The sequence below is a fragment of the Bubalus bubalis genome, chromosome 17 (genome assembly GCF_019923935.1).
Source record: "Bubalus bubalis isolate 160015118507 breed Murrah chromosome 17, NDDB_SH_1, whole genome shotgun sequence".
Lineage (NCBI taxonomy): Eukaryota > Metazoa > Chordata > Mammalia > Artiodactyla > Bovidae > Bubalus > Bubalus bubalis.
In genome coordinates, this window is record NC_059173.1 from 8,917,481 (window position 1) to 8,942,315 (window position 24,835).

Consider the following 24,835-nt stretch of genomic DNA (forward strand, 5'->3'; position numbering starts at 1 on the left):
TGAAGAGGAACTAAAACGCCTCTTGATGAAAGTGAAAGTGGAGAGTGAAAAAGTTGGCTTAAAGCTCAACATTCAGAAAATGAAGATCATGGCATCCGGTCCCATCACTTCATGGCAAATAGATGGGGAAACAGTGGAAACAGTTGTCAGACTTTATTTTTTTGGGCTCCAAAATCACTGCAGATGGTGACTGCAGCCATGAAATTAAAAGAGGCTTACACCTTGGAAGGAAAGTTATGACCAACCTAGATAGCATATTCAAAAGCAGAGACATTACTTTGCCAACAAAGGTCCATCTAGTCAAGGCTATGGTTTTTCCAGTGGTCATGTATGGATGTGAGAGTTGGACTGTGAAGAAAGCTGAGCACCGAAGAATTGATGTTTTTGAACTGTGGTGTTGGAGAAGACTCTTGAGAGTCCCTTGGACTGCAAGGAGATCCAACCGGTCCATTTTAAAGGAGATCAGTTCTGGGATTTCTTTGGAGGGAATGATGCTGAAGCTGAAACTCCAGTACTTTGGCCACCTCATGCAAAGAGTTGACTCATTGGAAAAGACTCTGATGCTGGGAGGGATTGGGGGCAAGAGAAGGGGATGACAGAGGATGAGATGGCTGGATGGCATCACTGACTCGTTGGACGTGAGTCTGAGTGAACTCCGGGAGTTGGTGATGGACAGGGAGGCCTGGCGTGCTGTGATTCATGGGGTTGCAAAGAATCAGACACGACTGAGCGACTGAACTGAACTGAACTGAATTTGGTTTTGGCTATGCTGTGCAGCATCTTAGTTCCTCAACCAGAGATCAAAGCCACATGCTCCGCATTGGGAGCTCAGAGTCTTGACCACTGGACTGCCAGGGAAGGCCCAGCTACTAATTCATACATAGAAATAGCATGATGATACACAGAAATAGCATGATGATACACCAGCTGCACAGCTTTCATTGGTAGTAGTCAGGCTCATGTGAATTCCAAGTAGAATTCTTTTTTTAAGATTTTGTATCTTTATTTATCATCATTTCATTTTGGGCATGTCCACATGCATGAAATAGTCAAAAAATTCAGGTGTAGAACACACGCAGTGATGTGTGTAGACCTGAAGTGTGCAACCTGGTGAATCATTATATGTGTGTGTACTCACATCACCTCCCCACAGATGAAGACACAGAGCATTTACAGAGTCCCAGAAAGTCAACTAGAAATGGAATGCGCTCTGAGACAAGGAGGAGAGAATGTAAGGGCATGTGCTCTGGAGTCATAGGGACCTGGTTTTGAGTCCCAGCTCAGACACTTAATAGACACGTGACTTTAGGCAAGCAGTAAGTACCCCCTGGAGGAGGAAATGGCAACCCACTCCAGTATTTTTGCCTAGAGAATCCCATGGACAGAGGAGCCTGGCGGGCTACAGTCCATGGGGTCGCAAAAAGTTGGACACGACTGAGCGACTAATACTAATACTAAGTACTCCTGAGTTTGAGTTTCCCCTTCTACTGCTGCTGCTGCTGCTGCTAAGTCACTTCAGTTGTGTCCAACTTAGTGTGACCCCATAGACGGCAGCCCACCAGGCTCCTCCATCCCTGGGGTAATTAATATGCCTACCATATAGCATTGTTAATGATCATGAAAATCACCTAGTGTAATTTCTGGTCATGGCAAAGGGGAGCCTGGTGGGCTGCTGTCTATGGGGTCACACAGAGTCGGACACGACTGAAGTGACTTAGCAGCAGCAGCAGCAGGGGCTTTATCAAACCTATAGAATATTGAAAGGATAAGTGAGTGGAATTGGATAAGTGTATGAATCAAGATTGGAAAAATAGGACTTCCCTGGTGGCTCAGTGGTAAGGAATCTGCCTCCCAATTCAGGAGACACAGGTTTGATCCCTAGTCGGGGAAGATCCCACATGCCTTGCAGCAACTAAGCTCATGCACCACAACTGTTGAGCCTGTGCTCTAGAGCCTGGGAACGGCAACTTCTGAGCCCTGGAGTCCATGCTCTGCCGCAAGAGAGCAGTCCCCGTTCTCTGCAGCTAGAGAGAGGTCTGAGCAGCGACAAAGACCCAGCACAGTCAAGAATAAATAAATAAATAAATAAAGATTGGAAAAATAAATTGTGACATCTTTACAGATTGGGATAATATATGGCCAGGAGAATGAACAATCTAAATACATGCAGTGATGTAAATAAAACACAAAAACATGTAATCAAGAGAAATCAGACACACAAGAGTACACCCTATATGGTTCCATTTCCCTAGAGTACAAAACCAGGTAAAAACAACCTATTCTGTTAGATGTCAGGCTGTGCCTGGAGAAGGCTGGGTGGGGGGGGGGGTTCCCAGGGACTAGAAATGTTCTGTCTTTTGATCTGGTATTATTTACACAGGAGAATTCGGTCTGCAAAAATTCATTGAGCTGTGCACTTCAGATATGAGTGCTATCAATACACTTGTATATGCTTTTCAAGAACAATTGTAAAAAACTGTAAATCACCCGAATCTGAAAAACAATGTTTTGTGAATATCTTAACCTCTCCATGTCATAAAAATGTAAAGTAGTAAAATCAGTTTTTAGTCATCACCAAGAAAAATGAACATTATTTCATTGTACAAATAAATGTGTTTGTGTGGCTCATGTACATTTTTCATCCCTCAGAGCTCGTGAGAAGAAAGGGTCTAATTTTAGTGAGACCTTGGTCTGTGGCTGGAAAAAATAGTTGAAATAGATTTCAGTGCTGACCTTCAGCTGATCGTCACAATCCTAAACAGCTCTTCTGCTTTATACACTGGTGCATTTTGCTGCAGTGAGGTAGGAAGGTTCAGCTCCTGTCTATTTCTGCCCTGCTATAGCCGGAAGCTGGCAGGTCCGAGGGGCAGAAAGAAGATTGGCTGGATGGAGTTTCGGCTCTTCCACTATGCGGGAGAGGTCACGTACTGCGCCAGGGGTGAGTGTCTGTGGGGTAAAGGTCATAGGTCACGGCCACGCAGGTGCCCCCGAGTCCACTCTAAACATGCTGCATATCCATCTCAAATGTTCCCTAGCCCCACTGCAATCACGGCATTTCAGAAGTATTTTAGGGACTTCCCTGGTGATCCAGTGGTTAACCATGCCTTAAACGCAAGCATGGTTGGGAGCTAAGATCCCTCATGAATCGCAGCCAAACAACCAAAACGTAAAACAGAAGCAATATAGGAAAAAAAAAAAAGAAGAAGCAATATTGTAACAAATTCAATAAAGACTTTTAAAATGTTCCATATCGAAAAAATATTTTAAAAAGTATTATAAAATGTAGTACTTTTATCTATAACTACTTTTTTGAGAATTCACATGGCCTGTCTCACTCATTTGAAGCGTGCAGTTGACGAGTGTTTACTGTGTTCACCGTGCACTTCTGCAACTGTCACCAGTTCTATTTCAGAAGCACCCCATCACCCCAAAAAGAACCCCTATACACGTCAGCGGGCACTCCCCGTTTTTCCCCAGCCCGTCTTCCAGAGCCCTGGGCAACAAACCAGTCAACTTTCTGTGGATATTTGCCTATTCTGGACATTTCCTAAAAATGGACTTACACAGCGTGTGGGCTTTTGTGTCTGGCTTCCTTCCCTTAGAATAACGTTCCCAAGGTCCATCCGTATCCTCGTTCCTGTCTAATTGCCAAATAGCGTTCCGCTGTACGACTCTGCTGCACTTGTCAGCTCACTCATCAGCGGGTGGGCATTGGGGTCTTTGCACTTTGGGGCTGTTATGAATGATGCTGCTGTCCACACGACCGTGTTTTGTGTGGCTGTATGTTACCCTTTCTCTTGGGTAAATACCTGGGTGTGGCGTTGCTGGGTCCTGTGGTAACTCTATTCTTAATTTCTTGAGTACCTGCCATACTGGTTTTCCAAAGTGGCTACATCATCTTGCTTTCCTACCAGCAGTCTGGGGGTGGGGGTGGGGGGGGCTCTCAGTTTCCCTATTTCCTCACCAACACTTGGCATTGTCTGTCTTCTGATTCCAGCCATCCTAGCGGGTGTGAAGTGGTGGTTTGGATTTGCGTTTTCCTAATGCTTAGTGATGTGGAGCATTTTTCCTTGTGCTTATTGGCCACGAGCATGTCTTCCTTGGAGAAATGTTTGTTGAGATCCTTTACCCACTTTTTAAATTGTTTTTGTTACTAGTATTGAGTCGTATGGTTCATTATGTTCTAGCTACAAGTCCCTTATCAGATAGATGGTTTGCAAGTATTTTCTCCAATGTGTGAGTTATCTTTTTCACTGTCTTGATGGCATCCTTCAAAGCCCAGAAGTTCTCAACTTTGATAAAGGCCACTTTGTTCTCTATTACTTACCGTCATGTTTTCAAGGTTCATCCCTGCTGTTACTATTTTTAAATTGCCAAATAAGCTTCCCCTGCGCGGTTACAGCACACGTTGTTTATCCCTTCATCGGTTATGTGCATGGGGGTGGTTTCCACTATTTTGCTTTCATGAATAATGCTGCTGTGAACATTTTTGCAACACATTTTCCATACATTTTCTTTTGTCACCTCTGCTTTAGGTTCTAGATAATTTTTACTTCTACATAAATTCATTTCACTAAAAAGCTTTAAAAAATAAAATACCATGTATTAGGGGTTTTTTTTCCCTTAAATATGTAGAGGTATAAAAAATAAAAGTGAAAGTCACTCAGTTGTGTGCGACTCTTTGTGATCCCATGGATTATACAGTCCATGGAACTCTCCAGGCCAGAATACTGGAGTGGGTAGCCTTTCCCTTCTCTAGGGGATCTTCCCAACCCAGGGATTGAACCCAGGTCTCCTGCATTTCAGGCAGATTCTTTACCAGCTGAGCCACAAGGGAGCCCAAGAAGGAAAAAAAAAAAATGTTAAATAGGACAAATCTCTTTAAGTAGATAACCTACTGATTTTTGCTTAAAGAATAAAATAATTACAAAAAAGAATAAAGTAATAGACATGTAGGGTTTCCTTGGTGGCTCAGTGGTAAAAAAAAAAAAAAAATCCACCTGCCAATGCAGGAGATGAGGGTTCAGTCCCTGGGACAGGAAAATCTCCTAAAGAAGGAAATGGCAACCCACTCCAGTGATTTTGCCTGGGAGATCCCATGAACAGAGCCGCCTGGTGGGTGCCAAGGGGTCAAAATGAGTTGGACATGACTTAGTGACTCAACAATACACATATAAGGCTAGAAATTGCTCACAATACAGAAAGGTACAGAAGGAAAACTAAAAACCCCTTTACCTCCTAGTCTCTCCCTGAGGTAACTACAAGAATCAACTGGAAAATAAAAATATCTTATGCATATAATTACATACACGGGGACACGTATGCCCACACATCTAAAGAACACAAATACACATCTAAACAATACGGATTGTTATTTTGTGTTATCTCCTTTGCATTTTTCATTTAATAGATATTGGCGATGATTTGGACTCCAGCTAACATCCGCTGAGCACTTTCTGTGGACCAGGTCCTGTCCCACATGCTTTACCTCTGTTGCTTGTTTAAACCTCACAGAACGCAGGGAGGTGGTTAGCATTATTGGTCCCCTTTTAATCTATGAGGCACTGAGCTCAGAGATGTTAAGTCACTGCCCGCGGTCACTCAGCTATTAAGCGGCAGAGCTGGAGGTCAGACCCAGGCCTTTTACCTCCAGACCTGCATTCACTCTCCAAAGTGGCAGATTCCTCCACGTTTCTTCTGAAAAGCTACACGCACGCCCCATGGGGCCATGTCCCGTCACCTGTCTGAAGGCCTCTGGTTGTTTCCAGCTTTGTCTCTTGTAAACAATGCTGTGTTTGACATCTTTGTATATTTCAGTTAGCCAGTCTGTGCTCCTTATATGCCTGCTGCTGCTGCTGCTGCTAAGTCACTTTCTGACTCTGTGTGACCCCATAGACAGCAGCCCACCAGGCTCCCCTGTCCCTGGGATTCTCCAGGCAAGAACACTGGAGTGGGTTGCCATTTCCCTCTCCAATGCATGAAAGTGAAAGCGAAGTCGCTCAGTCATGTCCGACTCCTAGAGACCCCATGGACTGCAGCCTACCAGGCTCCTCCATCCATGGGATCTTCCAGGCAAGAGTACTGGAGTGGGTTGTCATTGCCTTCTCCGTCTTATACGCCTAGGATAAGTTTTTCAGAAGTGGCTTTGCTAAGGTCATCAAAAGTTTATTTTGACTACTTCTGGGTAGATATCCAAAAGAACTGAGAGCAGGAATGTGAACAGGTATCTGAACACCCATGTACACAGGAGCTTTATTCATAGTAGCCAAAAGGTGGAAGCACCCAAGTGTCCATCAATGGATGAATGGACACACGAAATGTGCTCTGTCCTTACAATGGGACATATTTCAGGCTTAAAAAGGCAAGAAATTCTGACACCTGCTACAATGTGGATGAACCTTGGAAACATGATGCTAAGTGAAATAAGCCAGACAGAAAAAGAAATATGAAAGAATTCCACTTATGTGAGGTATGCAGTCCAATCCATAAAGACAAAAAGTAGAACAGTGGTTATCGAGGGTTTCAGGAAGCGAGGAATGGGGAATTAGTGTTTAACCCGTACAGAATTTCCACCAGGGGAAAAGGAAAGGCGTTTTAGAGATGGATGGTGGTGGTGGTTGTGCAACAATGTAAATTCACGAAATGCTCCTGAGCCGCACACTTACAAATAGTTTAAATAGTAAATTTTATATGGTGTATCTCAACAGTGCCCAGGACAGCCACCCAAGAACAAGAATGACCCAGCCCCAAACGTCAGTATTGCCCAGTCTGTGAAACTCTTAATTAAGAGATCATTTTTAGGATTTCCCTTTGCAACCAGTATGGAATTATATTTTTAATCAAAGCCATTGATTCAGGAGGTTTTTTTTTTTTCAATGTTTTACAGGATTCTTGGAAAAGAACAATGATCTTCTCTACAGACATCTGAAAGAAGTAAGTCTGAAACTTAACTCTATGTATTTTTGAAGGTTATGAGATATCACTCAGAATACTGATTTGGGAGGTTTGGCCTTCTGGATTTTTCTCTTTGATGTATTGTATTAGAATTCCAGTGTGTTATGGCCAGAACAGACAATTCAAGATCATCTCTGTTTTCATTTTTTGGCCGTACCACACACGGCATGAGGGGATCCTAGCTCCCCACCCAGGGTTCGAACCCTCGCCCTCTGCAGTGGAGGTGCTGAGTCTTAACCACTGGACCACCAGGGAAGCCCCTTTTCCGTCCTCTTTTTCAAGTGCTCCCAAGGCAAACAGCTCTGGTCCGTCATGTACACACTGATGTGAACTTTCCTGAAGAGCCCTTCGTGATTTCTGAGGCAGCAAGTGTGGTGGTCATCTCTCTCTGCCTACAGGTGCTGTGCAGGTCCAAAAACAGAATCCTGAAGGAATGCTTCCTGGTGGCCGAGCTAGAGAACCGCAGAAGGGCGCCAACGGTGAGTGTGTGTGTGGTTGGGGGGGGGGGGGGGGGTGTGCCTGTGCAAAATTGGAAAGGCAGCAGAAACCACCCGATTTGCACCAACGTGCAGTCACTTAACTGTATTCTGTAAGCTGTCCACTCCTTTTTCTGAAAGTATCCTCCTCTAACAAGTGTTACTAAATATATATTTTCCAAGGTTAGCAACCAGTGTGTTCATTGGCAGACGTTCATTGAACACCTACTGTGTGCCAGGTGCTGTGCTGGGCACAGGGGAATCCAGGAACAACCAAACAGATAGGGGTCCTCCTCTCCTTGTGGGGTTCACCGTCTATAGGAGGATATTACCCATCAACGAAAGAAACTACTATAACGAGCCTCTCATAAAGGAAGCTTGGTAACAAGGGGACTGGCTCAGCGGTAATGCTGGCTCCTGCAAGGCTCTAGCTTCATATTCACGGGGTGATAAAACCATCCTAAGACAATGCTTGCCCAGACTCTGCTGCACCAGACGGAGTTCGGGCTTCTCAGGCCAGGACATCCAAACCCTTCTCTTCATTGGCAAAAGGGCTCGTGACAGGTAGTAAGTATTGGGTTGGCCAAGAAAGTTCATTCTGGTTTGGCGGTACCATGCCTGAATGAACTTTTTGGCCAGCCCACTAGAACTGGTCTGTTAAGGGTTTGGGTCTGAAAGACCAGTCTCCACCTTGAGCCAGTCTTCTCTGTATAAATGGGGAGCAATGCTGTGTGGTCAGCTCATTCTGTCTCCCTGCAGGTGGGGACTCAGTTTAAAAACAGTCTGAGCAGCCTTCTGGAAATTCTCATCTCCAAGGAACCTTCGTACATCCGTTGCATCAAGCCCAACGAGAGCAAAGAACCCAGTGAGTTGAGAATCGTTTGGAACCCCGAGCTGAGGGAAGGGAGGCCGGGAGGAAAACCAAGATGGTAGCGGGGTAAAATGCTAAAAACCAGCACAGGCTTGCTGCTTGTCATCAGTATTTAATAACAGAAGGTAAATGGGGCTTCCCTGGTGGCTCAGTGGTAAGGAATCTGCCTGCCGATGCAGGAGACACAGTTTTGGTCCCAGATCCGGGAAGATCCCACATGCTGCAGAGCAACTAAGCCCGTGCAGCACGTCTACTGAGCCTGCGCTCTGGAGCCGGGGAGCTCTGAGCCCTGGAGCCTGTCTTCCGCAACAAGAGAGGACACTGCAGCGCGAAGCATGTGCACGGCAACTAGCTACAACTAAAGAAAAAGCCCGCACGGCAATGAAGACCTTGCACAGCCAAAAATAACACTTTTAGAAAAGAATACTTTAAAAAAACATAAAAAAATAGAAGGTAAATGAATAGGGAGGAAGGTGACTTTTGTGGGCCTGTGTGAGCATGGCTCAGAGCCTGGCTAGTTTTAGGGCCAATGCAGCTGAGCCTGGCAGACCTCAGCGGTGAGGGGAAGCCACCCTGCTTCTTTCCAGCCAGTGCACAGTTTTCCAGATGGTCTAGGCCTCGGGTATTTGCTGAACCTGCGCCATGCTCTCACAATAAGGTCATGCAGTCAAAGGCTTACAGCAGCCAGGCGGGAAGAGCAAATGAGGGAAGCAGGCTGGCTGTGAGGCAATAGGGAATGGAGGGGACTGTGGCAAATTGCAGCAGGCACACCCTGTCTACAGGGCACTTATTGCCATATGAGAGTCTAGGTCCAGAATGACCAGATCTTATGGCTTTTCTTAAGATTTTTTTTTTGGGGGCCATTTTTTTTTAAGTCTTCATTGGATTTGTTACAAAATGGTTTGTTTTCTGTATTGGTTCTTTTGGCCACAGGCATGCAGGATCTTAAGACCCTGACCAGGGATGGAATCTGCACCCTCTTCCCTGGAAGGTGACATCCTAACCCCTGGACCACCAGGGAAGTCCCATCGTGGTTTTTCAAGAGAAACCAGAAGTTCAGATTTTCCTGTTAACCCCCACCCCAACCCCCCATTAAAAGAAACACACTTAGAACCTAACAGGACATATCTGTGGCTAATGGCAACCCACTCTGGTGTTCTTGCCTGGAGAATCCCCGGGATGGAGGAGCCTGGTGGGCTGCCGTCTATGGGGTCACACACGGTCGGACACAACTGAAGTGACTTAGCAGCAACAGCAGCAGCAGCAGCAGACCTAGTCCAGAGATCGTCAGCGTGTAGCCTCTGGTCTGGTCTTAGATGAAGCACGCCCACGGGGTCCTTTACCGTCACTCTTCCTTCTGTGTTTCCAAAGGCAAGTTCGACGACTTCCTTATCAGGCATCAGGTCAAGTACCTTGGGCTGATGGAGCACCTGCGGGTGAGACGGGCTGGCTTCGCCTACCGACGGAAGTACGAGCATTTCTTGCAAAGGTAAAGTTTGTTTTGTGGATCTTAAGCCGATGAAGAGAGCAGCGATGAATAAAAGGTCACCCCCCCAGCGAACTCATTTGCTTCTTCCCTGCTGAAGCTGCGACAGTGATGGCATTCCAGAGAATAGGAAGCTGACTTGGTTTACCACCTTCCCTTCATTTCGCTAAACCACTAATGTATTGGGTTGGCCAAAAAGTTCATTTGGGTTTCCCAAAACCTGAATGAGCTTTTTGGCCAACCCAGTACTTCATTGGAATCTCAAAAGTACAAGGGCCAATGCACAGACTTGCCACCAGAGGGCAGACGTGGGCCACACACCCCTGGAGTCTGAACTTGGCTGGGGACGTCTGTTCCCATGGCTGCTGGTTTATTGCGGGTCAGTCTGGGAGCAATCCCCTTGGCCTCATGGGCTGTCAAGAGATGCAAGTGTTAAAAAAAAATTAAGATGCAGGGGTAGTGGTAAGAAGGTGGGCATTGGATCCACAGATTCTTGGGTGGGAATCCCCGATCTTCCTCTTCCCCCATGACCTAATTGCTCATGTGCAACACGGGGATTAAGCTGCTCTCAAGGATTTGCTAAGGATGTAATATATCCACCACCACCACCATGGCCCACATTGCTTGTGCATCAGTTGGGCAGCCTGTTGTGTGTGCAAACAACACATTTTTATCCTTTCAAGAGAAGCATAATAAAATGGTTGTTTTTGTAGGTTAACATGGTTAAATATTGTTAATTCCATATTTTAACATTCGACTTCTTTTGAACTTTTTTGGGGGGGACCATGCCTCACAGCAGGTGGGATCTTAGTTCCCTGATCAGTAATAGAATACGTGACCCCCTGCAGAGTCTTAGCCACTGGACCGGCCAGGGAAGTCTCTGAAGTACAACTTTTTTATAATTATAAAAAGCACAGGCATAGGTTACACTTTAAATCTAATTCCTTGCATTATGCCACTTAGGTCAAGATACTGCACTCTGAAATTTCAGCACTTTTGGGTGTTTATTTTCAGTCTTCATTTACTATCAGATTTTTCTCTGCCGATGGTGGTTCTCAGTTGCTCAGTCATGTCCAGCTCTTTGTAGCCCCAGGGACTGTAGCCCATTGGGCACCTCTGTCCATAGGATTCTCCTGGCAAGAACACTGGAGTGGGTTGCCACTTCCTACTCTAGGGGATCTTCCTGAGCCAGGGATGGAAGCCATGTTTCTTGCATATCCTTCACTGGCAGGCGGATTCTTTATCACTAGTGCCCCCTGGGAAGCCCTTTCTCTACCGAGGATCTTGCTTAATTTTCTCCCAGAAGCCTTGTGTCTTGATAATATCTGTTTATATGCATTTATTAAGTAACCATCTCTTCCCCCACTGCTATTTTAATAATTTATCTACCTGCTAATATAAACCTCTGATGAGTAGTGTCCTCCTTCCCAAACTGACATCCACTTAGATCCTCAGAATGTGATTCTTATCAGAAATAGGGTCTTGGCGATGTTGTCAAGGTAAAGATTGAGATGAAATCACACTGAAGTGGGGCTTCCCTGCTGGCTCAGAGGTTAAAGCGTCTGCCTGGAATGCGGGAGACCCAGGTTCGATCCCAGGGTCGGGAAGATCCCCTGGAGAAGGAAATGGCAACCCACTCCAGTACTCTTGCCTGGAGAATCCCATGGAGGGAGGAGCCTGGTAGGCTACAGTCCATGGGGTCACAAAGAGTCGGACACGACTGAGCGACTTCACTTTCACTTTCACAGTCCAATGAGAGTGTTCTTTTAACAGAGAGAGACTCACAGAGGGACACAGGGGAGGCCATATGAGGACAGAGGCAGAGACTGGAGTGACGCTTCTAGGAGACTCCAGTGTGAAGTCTCCTCTGAGTGGTTGGCATGCCCAGAAGAGCAAAGCAGATCTCTAAGGGAGCTTGTGGAAGGTGTGTGTGTGTGCACACTCAGTTACTCAGTTGTGTCCTACTCTTTGTAGCCCCAGGGACTGTAGCCCACCAGGCTCCTCTGCCCATGGGATTTCCCAGGCAAGAAAAGTGGAGTGGGTTGCCATTTCCTCCTCCAGGGGATCTTCCTGACCTGGGAGCTTTCTGAATGTGCCTGTCCTCTCCCCAGGTATAAGTCTTTGTGCCCAGACACCTGGCCGCACTGGCACGGGCCTCCAGAAGAGGGCGTAGAACGGCTGATCAAGTACATTGGCTACAAACCTGAGGAGTACAAGTTAGGGAGGTGAGTCCCGGAAATCGCTGTCACAGTGTTTTACGCATCAGTTCGTCTCCATCTTGAGCCTGAAGGTTCATCCTTCAGGAGTTCATGTAGATTTATAAGCAGATATTTTCGTCCACTCAATTTAAATGCAGTTTTGTAAAGAAAACGCTCTCCTGTGTGTCTCCTCCACTCTCAACACTTCACTCACACTCAGAACCCTTCTAGCTGGGTGTCCTGCAATGAAACTCACGTCTGTCAGCTCCCTGGAAGGGGTGTCAGGTCCCACAGGTGGGGGGCTCAGTCTCCCAAGACTGTCCTCCCCTCAGAAGCCAGTCACAAGAGCTGTTTGTCACCTGAGTTTCTGACCAATGAGCTATACACTGGAGGTTCTCATGACCCCTGTCTTGGGTTTGATTCATTATTCTAGAGCAGTTCAAAGAATCAAGAAAAATAGAGGGTTAGTCAAAAAGTTCATTAGGATTCTTCCGTAACTTCTTATGGAAAACCCTGAATGTTTCACCAACCCAATATTTTACTCACTGGATTACCAGTTTATTAAAAATTTATATAACTCAGGAACAAGGGTAGCAGAGATGCACAGGGCAAGGTATGTGGGAGGGGGGAGGAAGCTCTTCCATGTGTCCCCAGAAGATCTCCAAATTGCATTCTTTGGGGGGTTTTATGGAGGCTTCATTACATAGACATGATTGATAAAATCATTGGCCAAGGGTCATTCATTCCACCTCCAGCCCCTCGCCCCTCCAAAGCAGTGGGGCTGTAACTTCCTACTCTCTAATTTCAAGACTGGTTTCCCTGGTGACCAGTTCCCATCCTTAGGTTACTGAGGGGCTTTCCAAATATCACTTGTTAGGTGATGGTGTGGTTGAAAGGGGTTCGTTATGAATAATAAACGATACCCAGGGAAAAGGAGGTCGGGGGATAAAATAGGAGTGTGGGATCAGCATATAAAACTATATTTAAAATCGATAAACAGCAAGGTCCTACTGTACAGCAGAGGAAACTATATTCAACATCCTGCAATAAACCATAATGGAAAGAAATTTTTTAAAAGACACCCATTTCACCTGTATCGCTTGGAAGCTATTTCAGGAGCAAAAACCAAGAGCATTAACAAAAGAGGCCCCTGTTGCTCTAATCACTTGGGAAATCACACAAGTTTGGGGAGCTGAGACACTGCAATGAGACAAAGACCAGACAGATCTCTTTTATAATAAAACCCAGTATCGCAAACTCTAAATGGCAAGAAAGAAAGGCTACATCGCTGCCTACCGGAGATTAAGTATAAAGGAGCCCTGGGTTCTTAACCTGCATCGGGAACTGGGATGAACTTTGTGTCAACGGGAGGACGGGAGCCACGTGAGCCCCTCACCTCCATGTGCCTGGATTCCTTCCTTTCTCAACTGTGGGCCCGACTTCTCAGGGGGTAGTAGGGCCTCTGTGATGTGAAAGCCCCTCCAGCTCCCCAGAAGGTGGCGTTCTGGAATTCGGGGTATCTGTAGAGCTGGCATTGTCGGCGAGCAGAAGGACTCTCATACATGTTGAAGGCTTGAGGCAGAACTCAATGGGGCCAACCAGGATGATTTTCATCTGCTCTGTTGGTCATTCTGCTGCTGCTAAGTCGCTTCAGTCGTGTCCGACTCTGCGTGACCCCATAGACGGCAGCCCACCAGGCTCCCCCGTCCCTGGGATTCTCCAGGCAAGAACACTGGAGTGGGTTGCCGTTTCCTTCTCCAATGCATGAAAGTGAAAAGTGAAAGTGAAGTCGCTCAGTCGCGTCCGACTCTTAGCGACCCCATGGACTGCAGCCTACCAGGCTCCTCCGTCCGTGGGATTTTCCAGGCAAGAGTACTGGAGTGGGGTGCCATCGCCTTCTCCAGTTGGTCATTCTGGTCAGCATTAATTTGATTGCATAGGACAGGGCCTGGGCATGAAGAGGCTCCATTCTCAGGCCGCAGAGATTGCAGCCTTAGGGATCTCTGCCTTTGAATCTGCCAATGGGCTTTCCCTGCCAACGTGTATATCCCATCCTTTACTCTTGTGTTCTGGGCCCTGCTCCAAGAGGCAGTGGCCTTTCCAAACCGGATTTCTGAGGGGAATTGGGTGTAGCACATCCGAAGGGAGGTGGGTCGTGGGGGTCAGAGGTTGTATCTGCCCCCATCCATAACCTCTGATGAGAAAGTGGGTTCCTGTGACACCACGCGGTGCTGCCCCCCAGTGGCTGCCTTGGGAAGTTTCCCTTGAAGTGGTGGGGCTGGGGGAGGGGGTGGGCTGACAATATGAGATCAGTGAGTGGCTCACTGGTAAAGAATCCACCGCCAAGCCGGAGACGTGGGTTCTATCCCTGGGTCGGGAAGATCCCCTGGAGAAGAAAATAACAACCCACTCCAGTGTTCTTGCCTGAAGAATCCCATGGACAGAGGACCCTGGTGGGCTATAGTCCATGGGGTCACAATAGAGTCGGACACAACTTGGCAACAACACACACACACATTTCTAATTTATCTTTGCTGCTTGGTGGGATCTTCTCTTAAACTTGGACCCGTATTCTGTGTCATCACCTTTTAAAGCTCAGGGAAGTCACTTGGGGTTTGGATGGTGAATTAGTTTCCTAGGGCTGCATTACAAATTAACTGTAGGCTGGCTGGCTTAAAACAAGGGAAATTTATTGTCTCACAGTTCTGGAGGATGGAAGGCCAAAACCCAGGTGTCAGCAGGGTATGTTCCCTCCGCAGTCTCGCTGGGAGGCTCCTCCCATGCCACTTTCAGCTGCCTTCTCCCTGTGTCCCTCTGTGTGTCTTTCTCTAAGAACACTCTCATTGGATTTAGGGTCCACCCTAATTCAGTGTGGTTTTTTTCCTCAATCTTTACCTTGATGACATCTCCAAAGACCCTATTTCTGATAAGAATCACATTCTGAGGATCTAAATGGATGTGAATTTAGAGGAGGGGATACTATTCAACCCACTACAGACAGTGATGACCACTGAATAATGAAATGATTTTTTTTTTCATTTCTAGAACCAAAATATTCATTCGCTTCCCCAAAACTCTGTTTGCTACTGAAGATGCCTTTGAATTTAGTAAACATCAATTAGGTATGTTTTTTTCCTCTGCCTTGATTTTTTTAAATTTATTTATAATGTTTGGCTGTGCTGGGTCTTCATTGCTGCATGTGGGCTTTCTCTAGTTGCGGCGAGTGGGGGCTCCTCCTCGTTGCGGTACTCGGACTTCTCACTGTGGTAACTTTTGTTGTGGAGGGCATGGGCTCCAGGGTGTTTGGGCTTCACTAGTTGCATAGGAGCTTAGCTGCCCCGTGGCACGTGGAATCTTCCCTGACCAGGGATTGAACCTGTGTCCCCTGCATTGGCAGGTGGATTCTTAACCACTGGACCACCAGGGAAGTCCCTGCCCTGATTTTAATAGGGTCCTTCCTGTCACATCCCAAGGCTTCTTCGGTCACCTCTACCCTGCATGCCCACAGGCATCAGCCACTGCTGATACCTGCTTCTGAAGGTCACAACTGCTAAGATGCCCAATTGAAAGCCGCTTCACCAAAAGCTTTGTTTTCTTTTAAGTTGCGAGAATCCAAGCCACGTACAAACGCTGCCTAGAAAGGAGAGCATACATGAGAAAAAGACAAGCAGGTAAGAGCTGGACAGGACCTCTCCAGTTTCCCATGGCCCACCATGTCATCCACAATGAACACCCAGGACTGATTTCCTATAGGACTGACTGGTTTGATCTCCTTGCAGTCCAAGGGACTCTCAAGAGTCTTCTCCAGCACCACAGTTCAAAAGCATCAATTCTTCGGTGCTCGGTCTTTTTTATGGTCTGACTCTCATATCTGTACATGACTACTAGAAAAACCATACCTCTGACTATATGGACCTTTGTTGGCCAAGTAACGTCTCTGCTTTTTAATATGCTGTCTAGGTTGAGTAGAGATTATAACACTGCAGCCTCTACTTATTTTGTGGACATGTTTTATTTGATCCACAACATATATGTGTGTTTAAAGAACAATTTTCTTTTAAGGTTATTAACACCATGACTGTTCTTGGAGCCCCTGTGCTCTGTCCCTCCCAAATCACTTCTCAGCATCACCCCCTCCCTCCACACACACCACTCTTCTGAACTTTGCATTATTATTTCCTTGTTTTTCTTTACAATTTTATCATCTCTGTCACTTGTGGGACTGTTTTGAACTCCATAAAATTATACCATTTCTATTTTTTTTTGCAACATTATTGTTGCAATAAAACTTTATTTACAAATGGGGCAGTTGGTCCAGGGGGCCACAGTTTGCTGACCCCTGGTGCTCTACCAGCGTACCACAATTTAGCTGTTCTATTGATAGACATTTGGGTTGCTTCCAGTTGTTTGTTTTTGTAACAGTGTTGCCATGAGGAACACAAGCAAAGCACTTTGAGTTTCATAATTAACTGGAAAAAAATCTGAAAAGCTTTTAAAAATTGGGACGCGAGCCAGAAGTCTAATTTTTGTATGTCCCGATTTTTAACGTAGATGACTAAAATTATACATGGGCTAGAGACAGGGCAAATGCAGGGGCGAGACCAACCTGTGCCACCGAGGGCCACTCTGCTCCCTCAGAAAGGCCTGGGGAACCCGGCCCCCAGCACGATTGCAGGCCTTCCCTTTACACGCCCCAGCTCCCTCTGCTCCTCTGTCCCCCTGGTTCAGGGGTCCCTCTGGGTAGAGACTGGAGACTCTCACCCCACTTTCCATCTCGGGGGCTGGCGGAGTGCTGCAGCGGCATCCAGGTGTTTGTGGAGGGGGTGTGTCATTCTTGAAGAGGCTCTTGTATTTAAGGGATTGCGCTCACCTTCTAATGCCAGCGGTGACCTCTTTCAGCCATTACACTCGAAGCCCACTGGCGTGGAGCCCTGGCTCGGAAGGAGGCCAAGAGGAGGAAGTGGGCGGTGCAGACTGTAAGAAAGTAAGTTCTCCATCAGCTTTGGTAAGGCAGGGAGGTTTCTGAGTGCTGCCGCCCTACTGCAGAGAGTGGTCGTGGACTTGGCTGAGATTTTTGGCTTTGGGCAGAAAACCTGTCTTTCCTGCAGGATGTCAGCCCTGAGGACTTCCATTCCATCTCCTTTCTCTGAGTACCCTCACTGGACGGTGATCACAGCTCACAACGTTTGACGTTTCTCTTAGCCTAGTTCTCAAGTCACAAAGTCAAATAAATGCCTTCTGAAGCCAGGCTGGTGCAGCAGGTCTCATGAGCTGGGATGAATAAGAACGGTAGGGTGGGTACCGAGGCCAAAAGAAACCCTCGGTGCACCTCAGAGGGGCGGTCATCACCCCGCTTCAGCCCACGGCTCTCAGGCCAGTCTGGCCAGACCTTTGGCTTTCTTTCAAGGAAAGCTGGAAATCTGGCTTTCACGCAATACCTCCCACTTGTTGCTTTTGGCAACAGATTCAGGTTACTCAAAACAAAACCAAAACATGGTGTGGGTGAAATAGAACATGTCTCTGGGGGCAGGTTTGACCCCCGTGGCCCTATGTGGTGAGCAAATTTAATCTCTCATCATTTTGGCTGATGCTGAATCAAACCAGTGTGGGAGAGAACTCAGTGAAGAAACAGGAAGTGAGGAAAGAGGCAACTAACAACACTCTCTCCCGTGTAGGTTCATAAAGGGGTTCATCAATCGCAACAAGCCCCTCTGTCCTGACAACGAGGAGTTCATCGTGTTCGTGCGTAAGAATTACATCTTGAACCTTCGGCATCACATCCCGAAGAATGTCTTGGACAAGAGCTGGCTGAGGCCTCCTGGCATCTTGGAAACTGTAAGGTCCATTCCAGAACACATGTGGCAGATGGCGTGGGTGGAGCTTAGTGAAAGTTGCTCAGTCATGTCCGACTCTTTGAGACCCCATGGACTGTACAGTCCATGAAATTCTCCAGGCCAGAACACTGGAGCGGGTAGCCATGCCCTTCTCCAGGGGATCTTCCCGACTTAGGGATCGAACTCAGGTCTCCCGCATTGCATGCAGATTCTTTACCAGCTGAGCCTCTAGGGAAGACTGTTGCTTTGTGCTGCCTCACCAGATAAAGCATTTCCCCGTGAGGGCGATGCCTGAGAAACTGAACTCAGAATCTGTCATATTCTCTCTCGAAGTATGACACCAGAGGAGCTCTGTTTACACACAGCACTTCTGAATGGCTTCTGTCCTTATTGGAACCTTTCACATGGGTTCAGGGACGGTTGCCTAGAATAGTGTTTCTCAGAAGATGCTCCGGGGACCCTGTGTGTCTGGAGTGCAGAGTGGGGGCGATTGTAAGATTCCTGGGCCCCCTCCCACCGGGGCCCCTGAGTTGGCGTCTCTTGGAACATCCTAGCCAGCAATCCAGGGGACTCAAAACTCATGCAAGGTTAAAAACCACCAGTTTAGCCATAAGACAGTTTAGCGGAGACTGGAAGATGAGCAGCTCTCTTTGATCAGGAAATATTAACGCTGTGCTTCTACATCACACTGAATTCAGCCCTACTTTCAAAGCTTCTGTTTTTGTGGCTGAAGCCTAAAAGTGGGGGCAGGTGAGGGAGGCAGGTGGAAAACAGCGTGTTCCCCACACAGGCATCTGATCTTCTCAGGAAGATGTGCACCAGGAACCTGGTCCGGAAGTACTGCCGTGGGATCACTGCCGAGAGGAGAGCCCTGGTAGGCACACAGCATGCGGGCAGGTGGCAGGACCAGAGAGGGGTGGGTGGAGCCCTGCGAGGGCCATTGGTCCTCATTCATGTCTCACCTGTAAGCCGAGGGTCACATAAGGCTCATGCCTCATACATGCCTTGAGGATAAGATGCATGTGGGCCACTTAGCACAGAGCCCTCCTGAACTGGCAAGTGTCATAAGCACCACCACTCTCTTGCTAGCACTGTTACCATGGAAACACCATCACTCTCTTGCTAGCACTGTTACCATGGAAACACCATCCAGACAGCCCCCTCTCTGGAGGTGTGGTTTTATGTTCATCTGCCAGTCAGCACATTTTTTTTTTCTATAAAGAACTAGAGGGCAGTATTCTAGGCTTTGTGGGCCACACCATTTCTGTTGAAATTACTGTGCCACGGCAGCACGCAAGCTGCCAGAGACAACCTGTAAGTAAAGGGCACAGCCATGCTCCAAAATATACACCACTCACAGCACTTGACTGGATTTGGCCCGCAGGCTGTAGTGTGTCACCTCTGACTTAGAAGAAGTGCTCTCTGAAACAGTGAACATTCTACTTCCAAGAAGTCAGTGCAAGTAGAGACAAGCCCAAGCGTCAACCGCAGTCTCTAAGCAGTAGAATGTTTGGAGCTTTGGCCCAAGCCAGATGTGTTTGACTTCTGCATGCTCTGACTCCTCAGCAGAGGTGTGGCAAGGCTCACCAGGGAGCCTGACTTGTTCAGGAAAGTCAGTGCTAACATGGTCCTCTTTGGATCCCCAAAGCCTCATGGCTACCGTTCTGTACTTTTAACTCTACCAGATGCAGGAAAAGGTGGTCACGAGTGAAATATTCGAGGGAAAGAAAGAAGGCTATGCAGAAAGCCTAAATCAACCCTTTGCCAACAGCCGAATAGGTAAGTCCCTTTTTCCATCTACATGCTCATGTGCCCTATTTGAAAAAAAAAAAAAGTCAAAGGAAGATGTTTGACACCTAGCATTTCCTGACAGCTATCTCCCAGCTTGAGGTCTAGGTCACAGGGGGACGTAAAACCAGTCGATGCCTCTGGCTTCTGCCCAGGGCTGGTACCCAGTGATGACTCTCTGTGTTCTGGTTGCCTCCTTAGATGAAGGAGACATTAATCCCAAAGTGCTTCAACTCCTCAGCAGCGAGAAAATCCAGGTAGGGAGCTGTGTGTCCTTGCCTGAGACGGGACTTCCCCACAGGGTCTGAGAATAGGGTGTCTCCTACACAAAGCGGGGCTGGAAGCAGTATCCGAAAGCAGGGGTGCATGTGTGTGGCCCCAGCTCTCAGCTGTGCTGCTCCAGATGCTGAGATGATGGGGACCCATAATCTTTGGTACCTGTTGCTGTTCTTACGGTCCTTATCTGTCACCCCACTGTGTCTGATGTCCTGTGAAGCTGACTGGAATGCGGCCATGCACGTAATCATTAAACATCCTGTTAGAAGCAGTGTGGCAGGGGTGCCCGGGAACCCATGTGGGCTTCGTAACTGAGCTGTGCGACCCCCGGGCAGGTGACTTACGGTCTCGGTGCCTTCGTGTTTCTGTGAATGGGGAGGACGGAGGGGTTGGGGGGTGTGAGGGGCACAGGCACGCAGCAGCCAGTGACCGTGGCGGCTCGGGGGCTACTGGGTCACTTGGTCTCCTGGGCACCAGAGACCTGTGACTGCGTTAGACTGCTCTCCAGCGCCCGCAGAGTGTCTTCATCTCTGCTGAGTTTTCAGAGCAGCCTGGTGAGGCCAATGCCAGGGCCTTGAATTCCTCAGGTCAGCACCATAGGCAGAGCCAGGAATCACATCTATCTCACAGAGAGCCAGGGTTCAGAGAAAACCCATCTGTGCACCATCTGAGTGCCTGAAGCCACGATGCTTGAGTCCGAGGAACAGGGAACTCGGTAGTCTGCCCCTCCCCCATGATTCAAGCATCCCTCGCAGTGACGGTCACCTCCTTGCAGTACGGCGTCCCGGTCATTAAATACGACAGGAAAGGCTTCAAGATGCGGCAGCGGCAGCTCATCCTCACTCAGAAAGCAGCCTATGTGGTGGAACTTGCCAAAATCAAGCAGAAAATAGAGTACCCCGCCCTCAAAGGTAAGAAGCAGGCGATCTTAAGCTGACTCACTGGGTGGACTCAGCTCCCAGGAGCACCAGCAAGGAAGCAGCTCCTTCATTGAAAGACCAAGTGAGGGACCTCCCTGGTGGTCCAGTGGCTAAGACTCTGCACTCCTAATGCAGAGGGCCCAGAGGGCCCAGGTTTCCTGTTCAGGAGGTCCTGGTCAGGGAACCAGATTCCCACATGTCATAACTAAGACCCAGCACTACCAAATAAGTATTTTAAAAATGACCTAAGTGAAGGGTGCCCACAAAACCTAGGGCAGCCCCAGGCCTGGCCTGTGCCTCTGATTCTGGCATAAAGGCCCATGGCATCTCACTCCAGCATCCAGGTAGGATGCCAGTCACCCGTGACAGCTTCTTATTCCAAGCACAGACGCCGACTGCTGGAGTATGTGCCTGCCACCCCATAAAGCCCAGACAGGAGGGAAAAAGCGTGGGGTTGGGAGCCCCCAAGTGGGCCTCTTTTCTTTGTATTCACATCAACTTGTCCAGTTCCTGGCCCCTGACTTTGCATCTGTCCTAAGGTGTCTCCACCAGCAGCCTCAGCGACGGGATCTTAGTCATTCATGTTTTGCAAGCAGACATCAAGCAAAAGGTAACTGCGGGCCACGGGGCTGTTAACAGGGAGAAACACTGCAGATATCTTTAGCTGCCCCCAGTGAAACCTCAGTGGTATTTTTCCTTGAAGCCACTACGGCTGAAGGGCTTCCCAGGTGGTGCTAGTGGTAAAGAACCTAACCACCAAGGCAGGAGACTTAGAGAGATGCGGGTTCGATCCCTGGGTCAGGAAGATCCTGTGGAGGAGGAAATGGCAAGCCACTCCAGGATTCTTGCCTGGTGAATCCCCATGGACAGAAGAGCCTGGCGGGCTACAGTCCATAGACTCCAAAGAGTCGGACAGGACTGAGTGACCGAGCACGTGCCGCTGAAATGGCTGTGTCCTCTCCTCTCTGCCGCAGGGGGATGTGATCTTACAGTGCGAACACATATTTGAAGCGGTTACTAAGCTCGCCACGCTGGTTAAGAAGGAGAACCTCGTAAATGTTGTTCAGGGAAGGTAGGTGGTTGCATCTGGACTCAGTAAGTCCCTCAGTGTTAAATGTCTATTATCTCATTATTGACTGGGGGAATTTTACAGAAACTAACATCTGTGGCTAGTGATTTTTATTTTGGTCGGCCAAAAATATAATTGTTAATTCACTAACTATTGAATATAACACTATTATATTCGATAGTTACACCTGACACCTGTCAAGTCTTCCTCAGCACTGCTTCATTTTCACTTTCCAGATCAGAACCAATCACTCAGGTTTTTTGTCTTTTTGTTGGTCTAACATGAACACCATCTGAATCAGAACTATATTCTGAAGAACTATCATCTTCTAAGACACTAGTATCTATGTTGCTTGGGCAATCAGAGAAAGCATCTGCGTAAGATTCACCAAAACATCCTTCTCCATTCAGAATTTCACGATGTGTCATTTTTGAAAACTTTACAGTAATAAACTTGGCATTTGTGATACACACAAGGTTGGAACAAAAATCTGATGGGGCAAAATGTGAATGATAATGACAACCTTAAGTTGTATAATGAACCTTTGATCAATTTTAAGCCCTAACAACTAGGTACAGTGATGTTAATTGCATCACTCTCTAAAAATGTATTGATACAACTCCAGTCAATAACATTCGGGTAACAAAAGACATATTAATACGTCTCTGGTCAATAATGTATTAACAGATCAAGGAAGATGCAAATGTTAATTGATTCACCCATGCCTGCCCCTCCCTGAAAAGGAAGCACTGCCTACCTGCAACAACTTTCTTCCCTCCTCAGCTCCTAGGACAAGGGCTCCAGAGAAATAAAGTCAGTGATCACTCGTTTTCCTAAGGGAACCAACAGGGTCTTACCACCTAGTTTTCCAAAGAGGTGCTTATGGTCTTAAGGGAAGCTGTCACCAGGTGAAAGGGGTACCCCTGGGCCAGAGCAGGTGACAGCCACGCCCCTGCTGTTGATACCTGCGGAAGAGCTGTGCTAAATTGAATTGAGAGTCACTACAAGAATGCATGACCGTTTTCCTAACTGCAGAAATGGTTTTCTTCTGATCACTCAAATATACAATTAAAGTCTGTAATGAAACAGGAATTTGATCTTGAAACTAGTAAGTGTCACAAGTGAATTTCTTTTGCAGAACCAAAGGTGGGGGAGAAAAATAATGGAGCACGTTGGTAATTTTTCACTTTGTGTATTAATATTTTAAGTTTACAGTTTTGTATTAGTCCTGGAAAAGAAGGCACAATAGTTTTTGACACCGGACCAGAGGAACAAATCTATAAAGATAAAAACGGACAGTTAACAGTGGTGAGTGGCTGGGTCTGGGGGAGGGAGGCGTAAGCTGTTTTAAATGAGACTACAGGTTAAAATCCTCCTAATTTCAGTCCTCCTTGGGCTTCTTTGATGGCTCAGACAGTAAAGAATCTACTTACAATGCAGCAGACCTGGGTTCAGTCCCTGGCTTGGGAAGATCCCCTGGAGAAGGGAACAGGAACCCACTCCAGGATTCTTGCCTGGGAAATCCCATGGACAGAGGAGCTTGGTGGGCTACAGTCCATGGGGTCACAGAGAGTCAGACATGACTGAGTGACTAACACTTTCACAGACTGACCGGAATCACCATCTAGTTTGTTTCTTCCTCTGTCCGAATCCACACTGAACAAGTCAGGAATGGGTACTGGAGGGACAGATGTAAACACTGAATGAAAAAGGACACAGTTTACGCACCACATTTAGTTGTCAGTGGACCAGAAGCTGACAGTCCATTCTTCTCAGTATTAAATATCCAAGCCCCACTCTTTACTGGGTGGCGAAGGCCTGATGCCTTACCACGTGGTTCTCAAGCGAGTCTCCATGTGGGAAACTCCCGGCGAGCTTTGAAAACTACCCAGTGTTCGTGTCTCCCCCGAGACACCATGATGCTACTGGCGAGGGTGAGGCCTGGGCTCTGGAATGGGAGGAGGCTCCTGGGACCAAGGAGCAGTGGTTTGGGAAACAGGTCCATGTTAAAAAAATCAAGCCTAGTGCTCCTCCCTAGCAAGTCTGATCCAACTTGGCTGGGAAATGACAACTATTCCACCCCAAGGGGTTTGAATCTTTAAGATTATGTTGTATAATATGTACCAAGAATTCACAGTTTGCTATAACCCAATTTGAAAATGGTCTAACGATAGGGAGCAGCATCTCATACACATTTAACGATGAAATGTATTCTGTCAACAGGGACAAAATATTTAAGCGTGATTTTTAACGTAACGGATCAGGTGACTTTTCGGTTTACATGCTGTCTTAAAGCCTTCGCCCCATATTCCTCCCTGGCTGGCTCAGGTTGAAGCTAGCAGGCTCAGGGAGCCCATTTCTAGATGTGGCTCGGCTCATGGTGGGGGTCGGGCTGTGGGGATGGTACGGGTGGCAGGGCTGGCTGCTCACAGCTTGGCCGCGTCCGCCTTGGCCACGTGGGCAGCTGGCGCGCTAACGGCATCCTTCCAGGGAGGCGAGACCTCAGCCCCGTGTGCACCCCTTGCCAGGTGTCGGTCTGCCCGAAGTCCTGATGGAAGATGGCGTTTGACCTTGCCCATCGCCATTGTTGCTGCCACTGAGGAGAATGCCCAGGAAGCTCAAATCTGGGCCTGTGAGCAACACCTTCAAGCAAAGGTTCCAGCAGTTCTGGGAAAAGGATCACCCTTGAGGGATGGGAAAGGCATCTTACGCCAACCCCTCTGTGGCACTAAAAGTGCCTTCTAGGGAGCCAACCTCAAATCGCCCAAAGGGGTGCTTTTAAACGTCCCCAGTAGGACCTGTGCTTGATGGGCACTTGAGTATGTCATTACAGGGGGGGCGACAGGGTCTGTCAGGCTGCCCCTGAGGCAGAATGAAATATGTGGTCTGAGCGCCTATGGCTGCAAAATGTGAATTCTGTTTTCAGTAAGTGGAACTCAGGAAAATCCCCAATACTTTATGGC

General features: G+C 47.5%; 1 protein-coding gene across 1 annotated transcript in view; it reads left to right on the plus strand.

The window, feature by feature from the left end:
• The window catches only part of MYO1H (myosin IH), a 41,433-nt gene extending 16,896 nt beyond the window's left edge, over positions 1-24,537 (plus strand). The window contains exons 15-32 of the mRNA XM_044930378.2: positions 2,844-2,938; positions 6,887-6,933; positions 7,353-7,433; positions 8,190-8,295; positions 9,673-9,790; positions 11,899-12,012; positions 15,031-15,107; positions 15,588-15,656; positions 16,885-16,969; positions 17,661-17,820; positions 18,610-18,693; positions 19,505-19,598; positions 19,809-19,864; positions 20,659-20,794; positions 21,343-21,413; positions 21,778-21,875; positions 23,081-23,180; positions 24,401-24,537. Of these exons, the coding sequence (XP_044786313.2) occupies positions 2,844-2,938; positions 6,887-6,933; positions 7,353-7,433; positions 8,190-8,295; positions 9,673-9,790; positions 11,899-12,012; positions 15,031-15,107; positions 15,588-15,656; positions 16,885-16,969; positions 17,661-17,820; positions 18,610-18,693; positions 19,505-19,598; positions 19,809-19,864; positions 20,659-20,794; positions 21,343-21,413; positions 21,778-21,875; positions 23,081-23,180; positions 24,401-24,424 (1,615 nt within the window). The 3' untranslated portion in view covers positions 24,425-24,537. The remainder of the gene's footprint in view (positions 1-2,843; positions 2,939-6,886; positions 6,934-7,352; positions 7,434-8,189; positions 8,296-9,672; positions 9,791-11,898; positions 12,013-15,030; positions 15,108-15,587; positions 15,657-16,884; positions 16,970-17,660; positions 17,821-18,609; positions 18,694-19,504; positions 19,599-19,808; positions 19,865-20,658; positions 20,795-21,342; positions 21,414-21,777; positions 21,876-23,080; positions 23,181-24,400) is intronic.
• The last annotated feature ends 298 nt before the right edge of the window (positions 24,538-24,835 follow it).